This window comes from Bubalus bubalis, chromosome 23 (assembly GCF_019923935.1).
Source record: "Bubalus bubalis isolate 160015118507 breed Murrah chromosome 23, NDDB_SH_1, whole genome shotgun sequence".
In the NCBI taxonomy this organism is placed as follows: domain Eukaryota; kingdom Metazoa; phylum Chordata; class Mammalia; order Artiodactyla; family Bovidae; genus Bubalus; species Bubalus bubalis.
The window spans coordinates 18,148,657-18,162,906 of record NC_059179.1 but is presented as its reverse complement, the minus strand read 5'-3'; the positions used below and the strand labels follow the sequence as shown (position 1 = coordinate 18,162,906).

At 39.1% G+C, this 14,250-nt stretch overlaps 1 protein-coding gene across 3 annotated transcripts in view; it reads left to right on the top strand.

The window, feature by feature from the left end:
- PIK3AP1 (phosphoinositide-3-kinase adaptor protein 1) overlaps positions 1–14,250 on the top strand; it is a 121,524-nt gene that overhangs the window by 80,160 nt on the left and 27,114 nt on the right. For all 3 annotated transcript variants that reach the window (XM_044935402.2, XM_044935403.1, XM_044935404.2), the window contains 2 exons: positions 7,284–7,379; positions 12,674–12,865. In XM_044935402.2, the coding sequence (XP_044791337.1) occupies positions 7,284–7,379; positions 12,674–12,865 (288 nt within the window). The remainder of the gene's footprint in view (positions 1–7,283; positions 7,380–12,673; positions 12,866–14,250) is intronic.

The following is a 14,250-nucleotide window of genomic DNA, read 5'->3' as shown; positions in this document are numbered from 1 at the left end:
AGAGCTGGATATTAAACAAAGAGACTGCCTGCTGCTGCCTCTGCTGCTGCTGCTAAGTCGCTTCAGTCATGTCCGACTCTGTGCGACCCCATAGACGGCAGCCTACCAGGCTTCCCCATCCCTGGGATTCTCCAGGCAAGAACACTGCCTAACTGAATATATATATAACTACAAACCGTGACAGTGCCGCAGAGGAAAACGACATGATGCCCTCGAGAGGGTAGCTAGTAGAGAATGGATCTTAGCAAGTCCTAGTACCCACTGCACCCCACCAGGAAACTGACCTGTGAACTCCTTGCTGCAAGGCAGAGGGTATGTGTGCTCACCAGGAGCACCGCATTGAGGCCTTGCTTGTCTGCTAAGAAATTCACAGAACTTGACATGCTGCTTCGCCTAACCCTTTCATGTTAGCCTCTTTGTCATTGCAAATCACCTCTCAGTCTCTCTAATTTCAGACTACCGTTCTCCTCTCTCTGTCCGCGTGTCTTTGTCTCTCCCCTCCACAACTCCGTCTTCCTGTCTGTCTCACTGTCTCTCTCCTTCTCCTGCTCCCTTCCTCTGACTCCCACGTCTGCATGTGTGTGACTATCTCTTTCTCTCTGTCCCTGTTTCTGCCTCTCTGTCACTGTCTCTCACCTTCCCCTCACTTCTCCATGAGGGTATAGGAAGGTTGGACTTTCCTGTTGACATGGTCAATCATAGCCATCCTTCTACCTGTGAGCAAATAGAACCAATCAGGTTTCAAGTTTGTTTGTTTGTTTTCAACTGTTTCACCATGCAGCTCCTTGCTCTAAGCCTCTTTTCTATTCAAAATAGCACTTGCTGGGAAAAAAAAAAAAAAAAAGCCTTTGGCCAGGTTGCAGGGTTTGAGAGCCTTTCCAGAAGAACAGTCACTCAGTATCTGATATTTTACTGGATTATATACTCAGATTAGGTTTTCTATTAAATTAGTAACACATAATCTGAATGGAGTTTCCACTGCAGCTAAGTGATCTAGATTTATGTCCCAGGAAGAGTATCACATGAGCGTCTTTGAAAATTCATTATTTCTCATGACTCGTTCCTTAATTAAGTGCCTTCCTGCCTTCACTCATCTGTTCCAGCTTCTTTCTGCCCAGGAATGGTTTCTCTGGGATCGACTCCTGTAAAAAAACTATAGTGTAACTCTGCAACTGGCTTTCCCAGAAGGAGACTGTGGCCCCAGAATCTCCTTGTTATTGTTTTGGGTTGTTTTTTTTTTTTTTCCCAATGAAATGAAAGAACTCTGCATTTTTTCCTTAGATCAGCAGGTTTCAGCACATTTCAGTTTATTTTTAACTGACCAGTGGTGAAGGTTAAATGCTTAGAATCTGAAGTACAAGCCCTGAGCATCCAGGGATGCAGGATCTGTTGCTGTGGCTGTCCTTTTCAAAATGTCCTTTGTCTGGAAACTGACTCCATTCCCCTCTAGAATTTCTATGTATTTCAGTTACTCATGTGTTACTGTATGCTTGGGTTGTATGCACACATGGGTTGTCCAATTTAGAGTCTGAGGGTTTGAACTGTCATTAACTTGAAACAACCAGGAGCTTTTTCTTTTCTTTGTTCTTATGAAGGTAGTATCTGCTACTGCGTGGACTTACTGCCTAATACAGCTATGGCAAATAGTGTTTTAAAAACAATTTCCACGTCAGTTAGCTGGTGTTGAGATCCTGGGAAGCTGTTTTGAGAAGGATCCTGAGGCCACAAAGAAGGTGGTGATTGAATAAAGATATGTACCTTGAATATGGAGTAGTGGTGTGGAGGCCAGTGTGTATCTGCTGTTCCTTGTCTAATTTAAAGATTGTTTTGTTGTTGTTTATTCGCTAAATCATGTCTGACTCTTTTGTGACCCCATGGACTATAGCTCACCAGGCTCTTCTGTCCATGGAATTTTCCAAGCAAGGGTACTGGAGTGGGTTGCCATTTCCTTCTCCAGGGGATCTTCCCGACCCAGGGATCAAACCCACATCTCTTGAATTGGCAGGAGGATTCTTTACCGTTGAGCCAAAAGAATAGCCAATTCAAAGATACTTATGCAGTCCAGCAGTTAACACTTCATGTTTTCACTGCAGGTGGCATGGGTTTAATCCCAGGTCAGGGAACTAGGATCCTGTGTGCCCCACCGTGTGGCAAAAACAAAAAAAAAAAAACAAAAAAAAACACAAAAAACCCTCATGACAAACGTATGTGATATGTACTATTATTGATGCAGAAAGCTTAGTTTCTCTTAGTTTTTCACATCAGTGCTAAATCAAATCTCAGAGACAGAGTTTTGGGTGAAGTAGAAAAAGACATCTTTATTGCTTTGCCAGGCAAAAGAGGACATAGTGGGTTGATGCCCTCAAAACCGAGTTTCCCAACTTGGGGAAGATAGAAGTTTTATAGTAAAAGTGGGAGCAATCAGCTTGTGAACATTCTTCTGATAGGTTGGTGATAAGCTAAGTAGAAGTCAGCCTTGTCAACCTTCAGGGTCAATTGGCCTGGGGTCTACATGCTTGTGGGCAGCACTTCTCCCATCTGGAAGGAGTTTCAGTATCTGCAGAATAGCTCAAAGATAATGTTGTGTGTATCCATTGATGGGGAAACAGGACCTTGTCCCAAGTGTTTCTCCCTGGTCTCACATCTCTGCCCTTCCCTGATTAACAACTGCTTGAATCTGCCCTATGGAAGGTCATGGAGGCTGAATGAAGACTGTTTCCTATGATCAATGAAACTGGGACACAGAAAGGCTCTGTGCCCAGGACACAGGGCCCTGCAAGGTATCATTATTATCACCATTTTAGAGACAGGAAAACGAACCTGAGAGGATGTAAACAACTTGGCCCAAGATAATCGTGGGCAAAGAGTTAATGTAACAGCTTTCATTTCCCTTCTCCAGGAGAATTTGACCTTCATTGACTTCCGCTCTGTTACCCTGGTAACCTGATAAGAGCCATATGTCAATTATGTCTCTAGGCAACATTGCCTATGATAAAAATGACCCCTAATTGGTTGGCAAATTGCATCTGGAACTAGGAGGAGTTTTATGTAAACTATAAATACTTGAAAAGGACACCATACTTTGGGCTTCCCTGAAGGCAGTGTCTCTGGATGCCTCTTAAGGGGCCCTTGAAAGCTGTGCCTCATGAAGTGCTGATATAACTCAGGAGTTGCGAGATGCTGCTCCTCTGAGACACAGGACATCTCCTCCACCTGCCTGATATGGCTCTGGTCACCTTACATGAGAGTTGCGAGACTGGCCAGAGACTCTCTGAATGAGGAAGGCTACTTGGTACTGTCCTGCTGGTCTGTATCCTCCAACCTTCTGCGTAGGTTGGCGCCAGCATAGCCCATGGTCATCTTGTAAGTCCCAATGATCAGCTGGATCTAAAAGTTGGATCTAGAAGTGAATTGGCCCCGGGGTGTTGCAGTCCTACAGTCAGAAGTGGAACAATCAAAATTGGAACCTATGCATTCTGACTCAAATGCCCATATCTGTCACCATCCAGCTAGGGTGCCTCAAGGAGGAGAAATAATTCTACAAATGTCTCAGGACTGATGTTTATCTGATCCTAGTTTGTCTACTTCCAAAACTATGCTCTTAACCACCAGTGAAGGCGTGGCTATAGAATAAAAAGAAGTGTTTGTCACAGGTAGCCCTGCCTCGTTCATCGAACCCATGGATGCATGGCTCACGAGACTTCCTGGAAGGTGACTTAATAATGTAGGTGGACAAGAAGGGGTCAGTGTAGGTCATTCCCAGAGCTTATGCTTGCATTTCTTCCTCTCCTTTTCTCTTTTCTTTCCCTCCTCTCTGTTCTTCTCCGTTTAAAAAAACAAAACAAAAAACTTTTGAACTACTTTTAGATTTTGAGAAAAGTTCAAAAATGTTACCCTTCCTATATGCCTTTCATCCAGATTTCTCAGACAGTAACATCTTACATAACCATAGTTACTAAAGCTGTGCAATGAGCATAGGTGCAATACCAACTAAACTCTAGACCTTGTTCAAATTTCACCAGTGTTTCCCCAAGCCTCTTTTTCTGTTCGTCGGTGGGACTAGATGCTGATCCTAGAAAGGGAGCTGCAGCGTCTGCTGTTGTTCTCCTTAGTCTCCTCCAATGTATAACGACAGTTCCTCAGTCATTCCTCCTCTTGGATACTTTGGAAGAACACCAATCAGTTATTTTGTAGAATGCCCTTTAGTTGGGTTTGTCAGATGCTTTCTACGAGTGGACTGAGTGAGGTTATAAGTTTTGAGCAAGAATACCATAGCAATCCTCCTCCATGCATTGTATTAAGGGGTCATGATGTTGATATGTCTTATTCCTGGGGCTCATTCTTTTCTTCTCTCTTTCCTTTCTTAACTTCTTTCTTTAACCCACAAAAAACTCAGCACATTAAGATGGGGTCATAGTACCAGGACAGAAGCCCTCATCCTTATTATAGAAGTGTGAGAGATCCAGCCAGGGATGCTCTGGCTGCTTTCATTTTTCTTCTACATTTTGTTTTTCTAACTCTTTGTAGCTCCTTCAGTTTTTCAGCTATGTCTTGAATATGAAAATCAGTTCTGTCAAACTGAACTTTGTTAATGAAATAGCTAGGCCATGCGTGACTCTTTTACTACTGTCAGTGGGGGTGACTGATTATACCTGTGAGGTTTGCACTCTGGTGTTGCCAGCCTGGGAGGTTTGATTATTGGTGATCGAAACTGTCCCGATGCTGCTCTGCCCTCAGCAAACTCTTAAAGATGCTGGAGCCTGAGTGGGCTGCGGTTCCTGGAGGATGCAGCACTGGGTGTAAGAGAGTCCAATGCCAAGCCCATCCTCATCTCTAGGAGTGTCTGATGCAAGCAAGTCTTTCCTACAGGGTCTTTTCCTCTGTGTTTTATTGCTTTGTGAGTTAGGAGTTTCAAAAGTTGTCTGGGTCAGGGTCAGGCAGCTGAGGGGTGAAGAGGTGTAGGAATAGGAGTGGGGAGGGTAGAGGAGGGCCCTGTGACCAGCAGGGCACATCTGTATGATGTGTCTTTCTAACTTCAGGGGGAAAGTGTTCCATAAAACCGCAGTTAAGCAATTTAAATAGAAATCTCAAATAAGCGGAATTTCTCTCGTCTTCAGTTTTTAAGAAATGGATTGTGAGTTCTTACCTGAAATTTATTTTTAAAATACTTCTAGGTATGTTTCAGGATCAGTACAGTTACCCTAATCTCTACAGTTTACTTTATAGAATGCGGTGTTGACCAGAGATGTTCACTGAGTTAACAGTTTGCATATTTCGAATCACAGGGCTTTGGACTAGAGGGTATCAAGGTAGATTATATTCAATGTAATGTCTTTACTACATTTATTTCAAGAAATATTAAACTGACAAAGTAGAAAAAAGGAAAGGAATTGGAAAAAAGATTCATCAAGAGTATATATTTCTTTTTCTTTTTGTCTCAGATCTTTTTTTTTTTTAACTACATATTATATCCCCCTATGAGCCCCTTCTGGAACCTAATTGTCCTCCCTCCCAGAGGTAACCACTACCATGAATTCAGCATTTATCCTTTCCAGCATGTCAGCAAGTTTTCATATGTTTATTAGATATTTATGAATTCATAAACCACATGTAGTATCATTTTACAGGTCTTAAAATGCATATAAACTACTATATATACTGCAAAGTGCTTTACATAAAATACTTTATATACTACAAACACCAGTCTGCAACTTTTTCACTCAATATTGTGTCTTGTTTTATGGTCACAAAGTTTATATTTTGATAATCAAAAGATTGTCAAAGTTTGAAATAAGGTCGAGCAAAAGCTATGCTATGTAATAATGCCATATCTGCTCACTGGAAAGTTTAAAAATCAGCATTTTTATAATTAAATCAATAACCTGGTAATTGACAGGTGAGCCATAATTTTTTTTTAATAACCTAAAATTATTTTTGCTTTGGGAATCTAATTGTACAGACTTGATCATAATTACCTAGACCTTAAAGTGTTAATAGGGTTTTTCTTATATATGAATGCAACACAAGCCACTGTGGATAATCTGGAAGACAAAGAAAAGCGTAAAATAGAAAATAAAATGTTCACAATCTGAATTGTCCATGATCTACATATACTAATTCAGAAATAGTCACTATACGCATTTTGATGTATTTTTTTTCCAGGCTTTCTTCTATGTACATACAAATATTTTGTTTCAAAACTAGAATTATGTCATGTGAAGTTCATTATCCTTAACATGATTTTATGAACATGACCTCTTTTCAGTGAACATTCTTGGGAAATGTGATATAAATTTTTCATACAGATTCACCAGATTGTATTTAACTGGTCCCCAAAGATTAAAGTAGTAGGAAACAGTATATCTATGTATAGTGATTAAATTCAAATGATTTTTTTTCTCAAAGCATAGTATTCAAATTATATATTTTGCCTAAGGAAACAAATCCCCAGTAATTGTATGATATGACTTACTGAATGCAAACTCTTGATAATATCAAAGCTCTACTTTTAAACGCAAGGCTGTAATTTTGCTCCCAAAATGCATACTTCAGAGTCATAAAGTAACAGCTACAGCTGCTTAGTCAGGCTTAAGTAGAATCTGCTACAGTAATTGAATAGTTTTCACATAGTTTTGGTCTCCATGGGTTTATGCTTAATAGTGAAAAATCAAAGGTCTGTGAATGTCCTCCTTATAAATGACCAATTACATGGATGACCTAAAAAGAGTTCTGGTTGTTCTGTTTATGAGATGGTACTAGAGTAGGTCCAATACATGCTTTTAACTGTAACAAAATGGTTCGTAGTTTAAATAAATTATAATTTATCTATTCTTTGTTGTTTTTGCTTCTAATTTTTTTTCTGTCATGCAAAAGACTACAATTATATATTTAAAAATTAAGCCTATTTTTTCCAATGCAAATGAGCATATCTATACCTTTTGAGTCCTGTGGTCCAGCAAAAGTCCTGAGGATTGTAAATATTGTTTTTGTTTATACCCAATACTTACTAGGTAGCCTTGCTGAGTAGATAAATTGAATGGATGCACGCATGCATGGATCCATGGATGCATGGATGATTAGATGGATGGTTTAATCAATTCTTGAATCTCTTAATTTGTCAAAACTTGTATTGGGTTGGCCAAAAAGTTTGTTCAAGTTTTCCATAAGATGTTACACAAAAAACTCAAACAAACTTTTTTGGCCAAACAATGTATCCATTTATAAAATGTCTTTGCATGTGTGGAAGAACAACATGTAAATTCTTAGTCTCCTTTTCCTTCTAGATGTTGAGATGCTTCAAGCCAGTACATCTAATCCAATCCCCAGGGATGGTTTCTCTCGGACTACGAAGGACTCTATGATTCGCAAGTTTTTAGAAGGTACGTTGCATCAGTGAGCAGGAAAGCAAAAAGAAGGAAAGGGAAACAAATGTAGACATTGCCTGGCCACCTATGAGGGTTGCTGCACTCAACAAATGCACATGGCCTGTGGTGTGATAGCAGACCCATGAGCTCCCCCATCAGCCTGTTACAAGTAGCCCGGAGTTCCCGCCAGTGGAGCCTTTAGCAAGGCCTCTTTTGAAATACACAGGTTCATTTTTATTTGACCAAAATTTCATGAGTACCTACTATAAGCAAAGAACTATTTTAGATACTGGGCTAGGGTCACAAAGGAAAATAAGATATGATCAATACCCTCAAGAGACTTTACTTTCTGGTGAAGGAGGAGAGCATGGGGGACATACATAGGTTAAAGGTTGCATTAAATCAAGGCTGTATTGTATAGTGATTTTATATATATATATAGCTCAGTTTCCCCACTATTTATGAAGAGCTTGTCTTTGCCTCCCTTTGTATTCTTGGCTCCTTTGTCATAAATAACTGATCATACAAGCATGAGTTTATTTTTGACTTTTGATTCTTTTCCATTGGTCTACAGTGGTCTGTTTTTACGCCAGTACTATACTGTTTTGATTACTGTAGCTTTGTAGTATAGTTTGAGATCAGGGAGTATGATACTTTCAGCTTTCTTCTTCTTTTTCAAGATTACTTTGGTTATTTGGGGTCTTCTATGTTTCTGTACACATTTTAGAATTATTTGTCCTAATTCTGTGAAAAATGCCATTGGTATTTTGATAGAGATTGCATTGAGTCTATAGATTGCCTTGGGGAATATGGTCATTTTAGCAATATTAATTCTTCTAATCCATGAATGTGGTTTATCTTTCCATTTGTTTGTGTGGTCTTCAATTAGTTTCATAAACGTCATAATGTTCAGAGTACAGATCTTTTACCTCCTTGGTTAGATTTATTCCTAGGTATTTTATTCCTTTTGATGCAGCTGTTAATGGGATTGTTTTAATTTCCCTTTCTCACAGTTCATTATTAGTGAATGCAACAGATTTCTGTATATTAATTTTGAATTCTGCAACCTTCCTGAATTCATTGACTAGTTCTAATAGCTTTTTTATGGCATCTTTAGGATTTCCTATATATAGTCTCATGTTATCTGCAATCAGTGACAGTTTTTCTTTTTCTTTTCTGATTTGGATTCCTTTTATTTCTTTTTCTAATGTGATTACTATGACTGGGACTTCCAATACTATGTTGTATGAAATTGTCTTGTTCCTGATCTTAGCAGAAATGCTTTCAGCTTTTCACCATGTATGATGTTAGCCATATGATATGGCCTTTATTATGCTGAATTATGTTTCTTCCGTACTCATTCTGTTGAGAGTTTTTTTAAATTATAAATGGATGTCGGATTTTGTCAAAAGCTTTCTATGCATCCGTTGAAATGATTACACAGTTTTATTCTTTAATTTGTTAATATGACATATCACATTCACTGATTTGCAGATACTGAATCATTTTGCATCCCTTGGATTAAATCCCACTTCATCATGATGCATGATCCTTTTAGTGCATTGTTGAATTCCATGTGCTAATATTTTGTTGAGGACAATTTTGCATCTATGTTCATCAAGGATATTGACCATAATTTTCTTTTTCATGGTGTCTTTGTCTGCTTTAGGTGTCAGTGTGACGCTGGCCTCATAGACGAATTCAGAAGCATTCCTTCCTCTGCAAATTTTTCATCTGAACTCTTCTTTAAATATTTTCTAGAATTTACTTATAATCTGTCTGGTCCTGGACTTTTGTTTGTTGCAAATTTGTAAAGTTACTGCTTCAGTTTCATTCTTGATAATTGGTCTGTTTATATTTTCAATTTCTTCCTGATTAAGTCTGGGAAGATTGTATGTTTCTAGGAATTTATCCATTTCTTCTAGATTGTCCATTTTATTGGTGTATAATTGTTTGTAGTAATCTCTTGTGATCCTTTGTATTTCTGTGATATCAGTTGTAACTTCTCTGGTTTCATTTCTGATGTTATTTATTTGGGACTTCTTTCTTTGTTTCTTGATGAGTCTGGCTAAATACTTATCAGTCTCTATTTTATTTATTTTTGCTCTTATCTTTATTGTTTCCTTCCCTCTACTAACTTTAGGTTTTGTTGTTCTTTTTCTAATTCCTTTAGGTATAAGGTTAAGTTGTTTATTTGAGACTTTTCTTGCTTCCTGAGGTAGGCCTGAAGCTCCCTCTTAGAACTGCTTTTGATATGTCACCTAGACTTTGGATTATTGTGTTTCCATTTTCATTTGTCTCCAGGTGTTTTTTATTTTCTCTTTGATTTCTTCAGTGACCCATTGGTTGTTTAGTAGAATATTGTTTAGCCTCCATGTTTTTTTTTTTTTTTTTGCAGTTTTTTTTTGTAGTTGATTTATGGTTCCATCCTGTTGTAGTTTGGAAGATACTTGATACAATTTAAATCTTTATAAATTTATTGAGGCTAGTTTTGTGGCCTATCATGTGATCTACCCTGGGGAATAGTCCATGTGTACTTCAAAAAAGTGTGTATTCTGCTCCTTTTGGATTCACTGTTCTATCAGTCAGTCAGTCAGTTCAGTCACTCAGTCATGTCCGACTCTTTGTGACCCCATGGACTGCAGCACGCTAGGCTTCCCTGTCCATCACCAACTTCCGGAGCTTGCTCAAACTCATGTCCATTGAGTCAGTGATGCCATCTAACCATCTCATTCTCTGCCGTCCCTTTCTCCTGCTTTCGATCTTTTCCAGCATCAAGTTCTTTTCTAATAAGTCAGTTCTTTGCATCAGGTGGCCCAAGTATTGGAGCTTCAGCTTCAGCATCAGTCCTTCCAATGAATATTCAGGACTGATTTTCTTTAGGATTGACTGGTTTAATTTGTAGTCCAAGGGACTCTCAAGAGTCTTCTCCAACACCATAGTTCAAAAGCATCATTTCTTTGGCATTCAGCTTTATTTTTTTGTTTTAATTTATTTATTGTAGTTGGAGGCGAATTACTTTGCAATATTGTAGTGGTTTTTGCCATAGATTGATATGAATCAGCCATGGGTTTACATGTGTTCCCCATCCTGAACCCCCCTCCCACCTCCCTCCCCACCCCATCCCTCTGGATCATCCCAGTGCACCAGCCCTAAGCACTCTGTCTCATGCATTGAACCTGGACTGGCAATCTGTTTCATATATGATAATATACATGTTTTAGTGCTATTCTCTCAGATCTTCCCACCCTCACCTTCTCCCACAGAGTCCAGAAGACTGTTCTATACATCTGTGTCTCTTGCTGTCTCACATATAGGGTTATTGTTACCATCTTTCTAAATTTCATATATATGTGTAAGTATATTGTATTGGTGTTTTGCTTTCTGACTTACTCCACTCTGTATAATAGGCTCCAGTTTCATCCACCTCATTAGAACTGATTCAAATGTACTCTTTTTAATGGTTGAGTAACATTCCATTGTGTATATGTACCACAGCTTTCTTATCCATTCGTCTGCCGATGGACATCTAGGTTACTTCCATGTCCTGGCTATTATAAACAGTGCTGCGATGAACATTGGGGTACACGTGTCTCTTTCCCTTCTGGTTTCCTCAGTGTGTATGCCCAGCAGTGGGATTGCTGGGTCATATGGCAGTTGTATTTCCAGTTTTTTAAGGAATCTCCACACTGTTCTCCATAGTGGCTGTACTAGTTTGCATTCGCACCAACAGTGTAAGAGGGTTCCCTTTTCTCCACACCCTCTCCAGCATTTATTGCTTGTAGACTTTTGGATCGCAGCCATTCTGACTGGCGTGAAATGGTACCTCATTGTGGTTTTGATTTGCATTTTTCTGATAATGAGTGATGTTGAGTATCTTTTCATGTGTTTGTTAGCCATCTGTATGTCTTCTTTGGAGAACTTTTGTTTAGTTCTTTGGCCCATTTTCTGATTGGGTCATTTGTTTTTCTGGAATTGAGCTGCAGGAGCTGCTTGTATATTTTTGAGATTAATTCTTTGTCAGTTGTTTCATTTGCTATTATTTTCTCCCATTCTGAAGGCTGTCTTTTCACCTTGCTTATAGTTTCCTTTGTGGTGCAAAAGCTTTTAAGTTTAATTAGGTCCCATTTGTTTATTTTTGCTTTTATTTCCAATACACTGAGAGGTGGCTCAAAGAGTATCCTGCTTTGATTTATGTCGGAGAGTGTTTTGCCTATGTTTTCCACTAGGAGTTTTATAGTTTCTGGTCTTACATTTAGATCTTTAATCCATTTTGAGTTTATTTTTGTGCATGGTTTTAGAAAGTGCTCTAGTTTCATTCTTTTACAAGTGATTGACCAGTTTTCCCAGCACCACTTATTAAAGAGATTGTCTTTTCTCCATTGTATATTCTTGCCTCCTTTGTCAAAGATAAGGTGTCCATAGGTGCATGGATTTATCTCTGGGCTTTCTATTTTGTTCCATTGATCTATATTTCTGTTTTTGGCACTCAGCTTTCTTTATAGTCCAACTCTCACATCAATACATGACTACTGGAAAAACCATAGATTTAACTGTATGGACCTTTATATATCTATTAAGTCTATCTGGTCTAATATGTCATTTACAGCCAGTGTTTCCTTACTGAATTTTTGGCTAGATGATGTATCTGTTGATGTAAGTGATATGTTAAAGCCTCCTATTATTGTATTATATTATTGTATTACTGTCAATTTTTCCATTTATGCTGGTAATATTTTCTGTATGTATTTAGTGCTCCTATGTTAGATGCATCTATACCTTTAGTTGTTATATCTTCTTATTGGATTGTTCTCTTTATCATTAGATGCTGTCTGCATTTGTCTATTGTTACAGTCTTTGTTTTAAAATCTACTTTGTCTAGTCTTCTTCTGGGCGTTTTCTTGTTCCTTTGTTTGGCATGTATTTCTCTGCCCCTCATGTTGAATAATTCTCTCTTTTAATTTTTGTGCATTTGGTAGCTTGGAAATGTTTCCCAATCTCAGAGAAGTGGCCTTATATAGCAGATATTTATGGGGCCCAGTAGATAGCCCTTTTGGTCACCGGAGCTATATACTGTAGTTGTGCCTTCTACTTGGGCTCTATGGGCCTTTCTGTTGTGGCAGGGCCAACTGCTGTGGAGGTGCTGGTAGGTGGGGCTGGTCCCTGGCCTGGTTGGTTGCCAGGCCGTGCCTAATGCGGAGGCTGTCAGCTTACTGATGGGCAGGGCTGGGATCCAGGGCAGCTGGTTGCAGGAGTTGGGGATCCCAGGGTTTGACAATTGTTTTAGTCACCTTTCTCTCTGCTTCTAGGCAACAGCATGGGGATGTCCAGTTTGGAGAGAGACCATCTTAATCAGGAAGAAGATGTATATCACACAGTGGATGATGATGAGGCCTTGTCAGTGGACTTGACCAACAGGCCCCCTGTCCCAGTGCCCAGACCAGAGGCCAGCGCATCTGCCACTCACCAGCTATCTGACAATGAATCATACATTTCTAAAGGCAAGTGTGGCAGGGGATGATGCCCAGTGGGGTCTTCAGGGCCTCTCAGCAGGAATTCCCTGGATCCTCTACCTCCTGAATTATTGCTTAGAGAGTATTCCCTCCTGAATGGTCTCCAACCAGTACCCGGAAACAGGGTCAGTGTTTGGGGCAGATTCTGGAACTAGACTAGGGGGAGTGGTCAGATTCAGTTCTGGCCTTCCTGCAGGAATTGGTGCATAATGGGAAGATAAAGATAAATAAGATGTCTCTCTACTCCAAATAGCAAGATCCCTGGTAATTGTTATCTCCTGAAACTATTACTATTATTATTAATTTTAAATATTTAACATTTATTGAAATCTACTGAGTGCTTTATTTGGAATATGTCATAATAATCTATTAGGTGCAGGCCGTTATCATTTCCATTTTACAGATGAGAAAAATGGAGGCTCACAGAGGTTGCTTGATAACCATGTAGCAGAGCTAGGATTTGAATTCAGGGAGTCTCTCTCTACAACCTTCGTTTTCAACCGCAATGCTAGGCTATCTACCTACCTACCTACATTGATAAAAGTTGATGATAACTGAGTTTTGAGTTCTTCACAATGACCCCTGGGACATTAGATGCTCATAGCATTGTAAGTTTCACTATCTTTCAGGACTTGACTTTATTAATATGATTACAAGTACTATATGAGTGTAAGAATTGCCAGATCTGTGCACTTGACCTCCATTTCATGTTCAATAGTATAACAGGTTATGGAAGGTATGGCAAAAGATTATAAACTGGGAAGATAGCCCTCAACCAGAGCCCCAGGTAACTGGGCTGCGGTTGTCAAATAAAAATACCATATCTCATTAAGTATGAATTCCAGAAAAATAACAAATAATTCCTTAGTGTAAGTGTGTCCCAAATATGGCACTCTTTTTTTTTCAGTTTTTATTTTGGTTTGTTAAATCTAGCAATCCTAAGTTGGGTAGAAATGCAGTGGAAGGATATTTACATACTGTCTAATGCCCTCAGTCCTCAAGGTTTGCCATGATGGTCTGGCTCATTATGGGGAGTTCAGTTAGAAGGGGCACGGGCAACTCCTAAAGAGCCCTGAAGGACTTGCTAGGAAATTGTGGAGAAGAAGAGAGGCAGGAGATGACAAAAGGGCAATGGTTAGGAGGTCAGAATATCTGGGTTCATGTCTCAGCTCTTGCATTTTCAACTCTACAAAATGAGACATTGGGTAAGTCATTTCACCCTCTTTAGTTTTAGTTTCCTCACCTATGAAATACATATCATAATAATATATGTATAAATTGATGCCTAGTAATACTCTGTCAGAACCTTATTATGAAGGTCAGATGAGATAATACATGGGAATTCAGTTCAGTTGCTCAGTCGTGTCCAACTC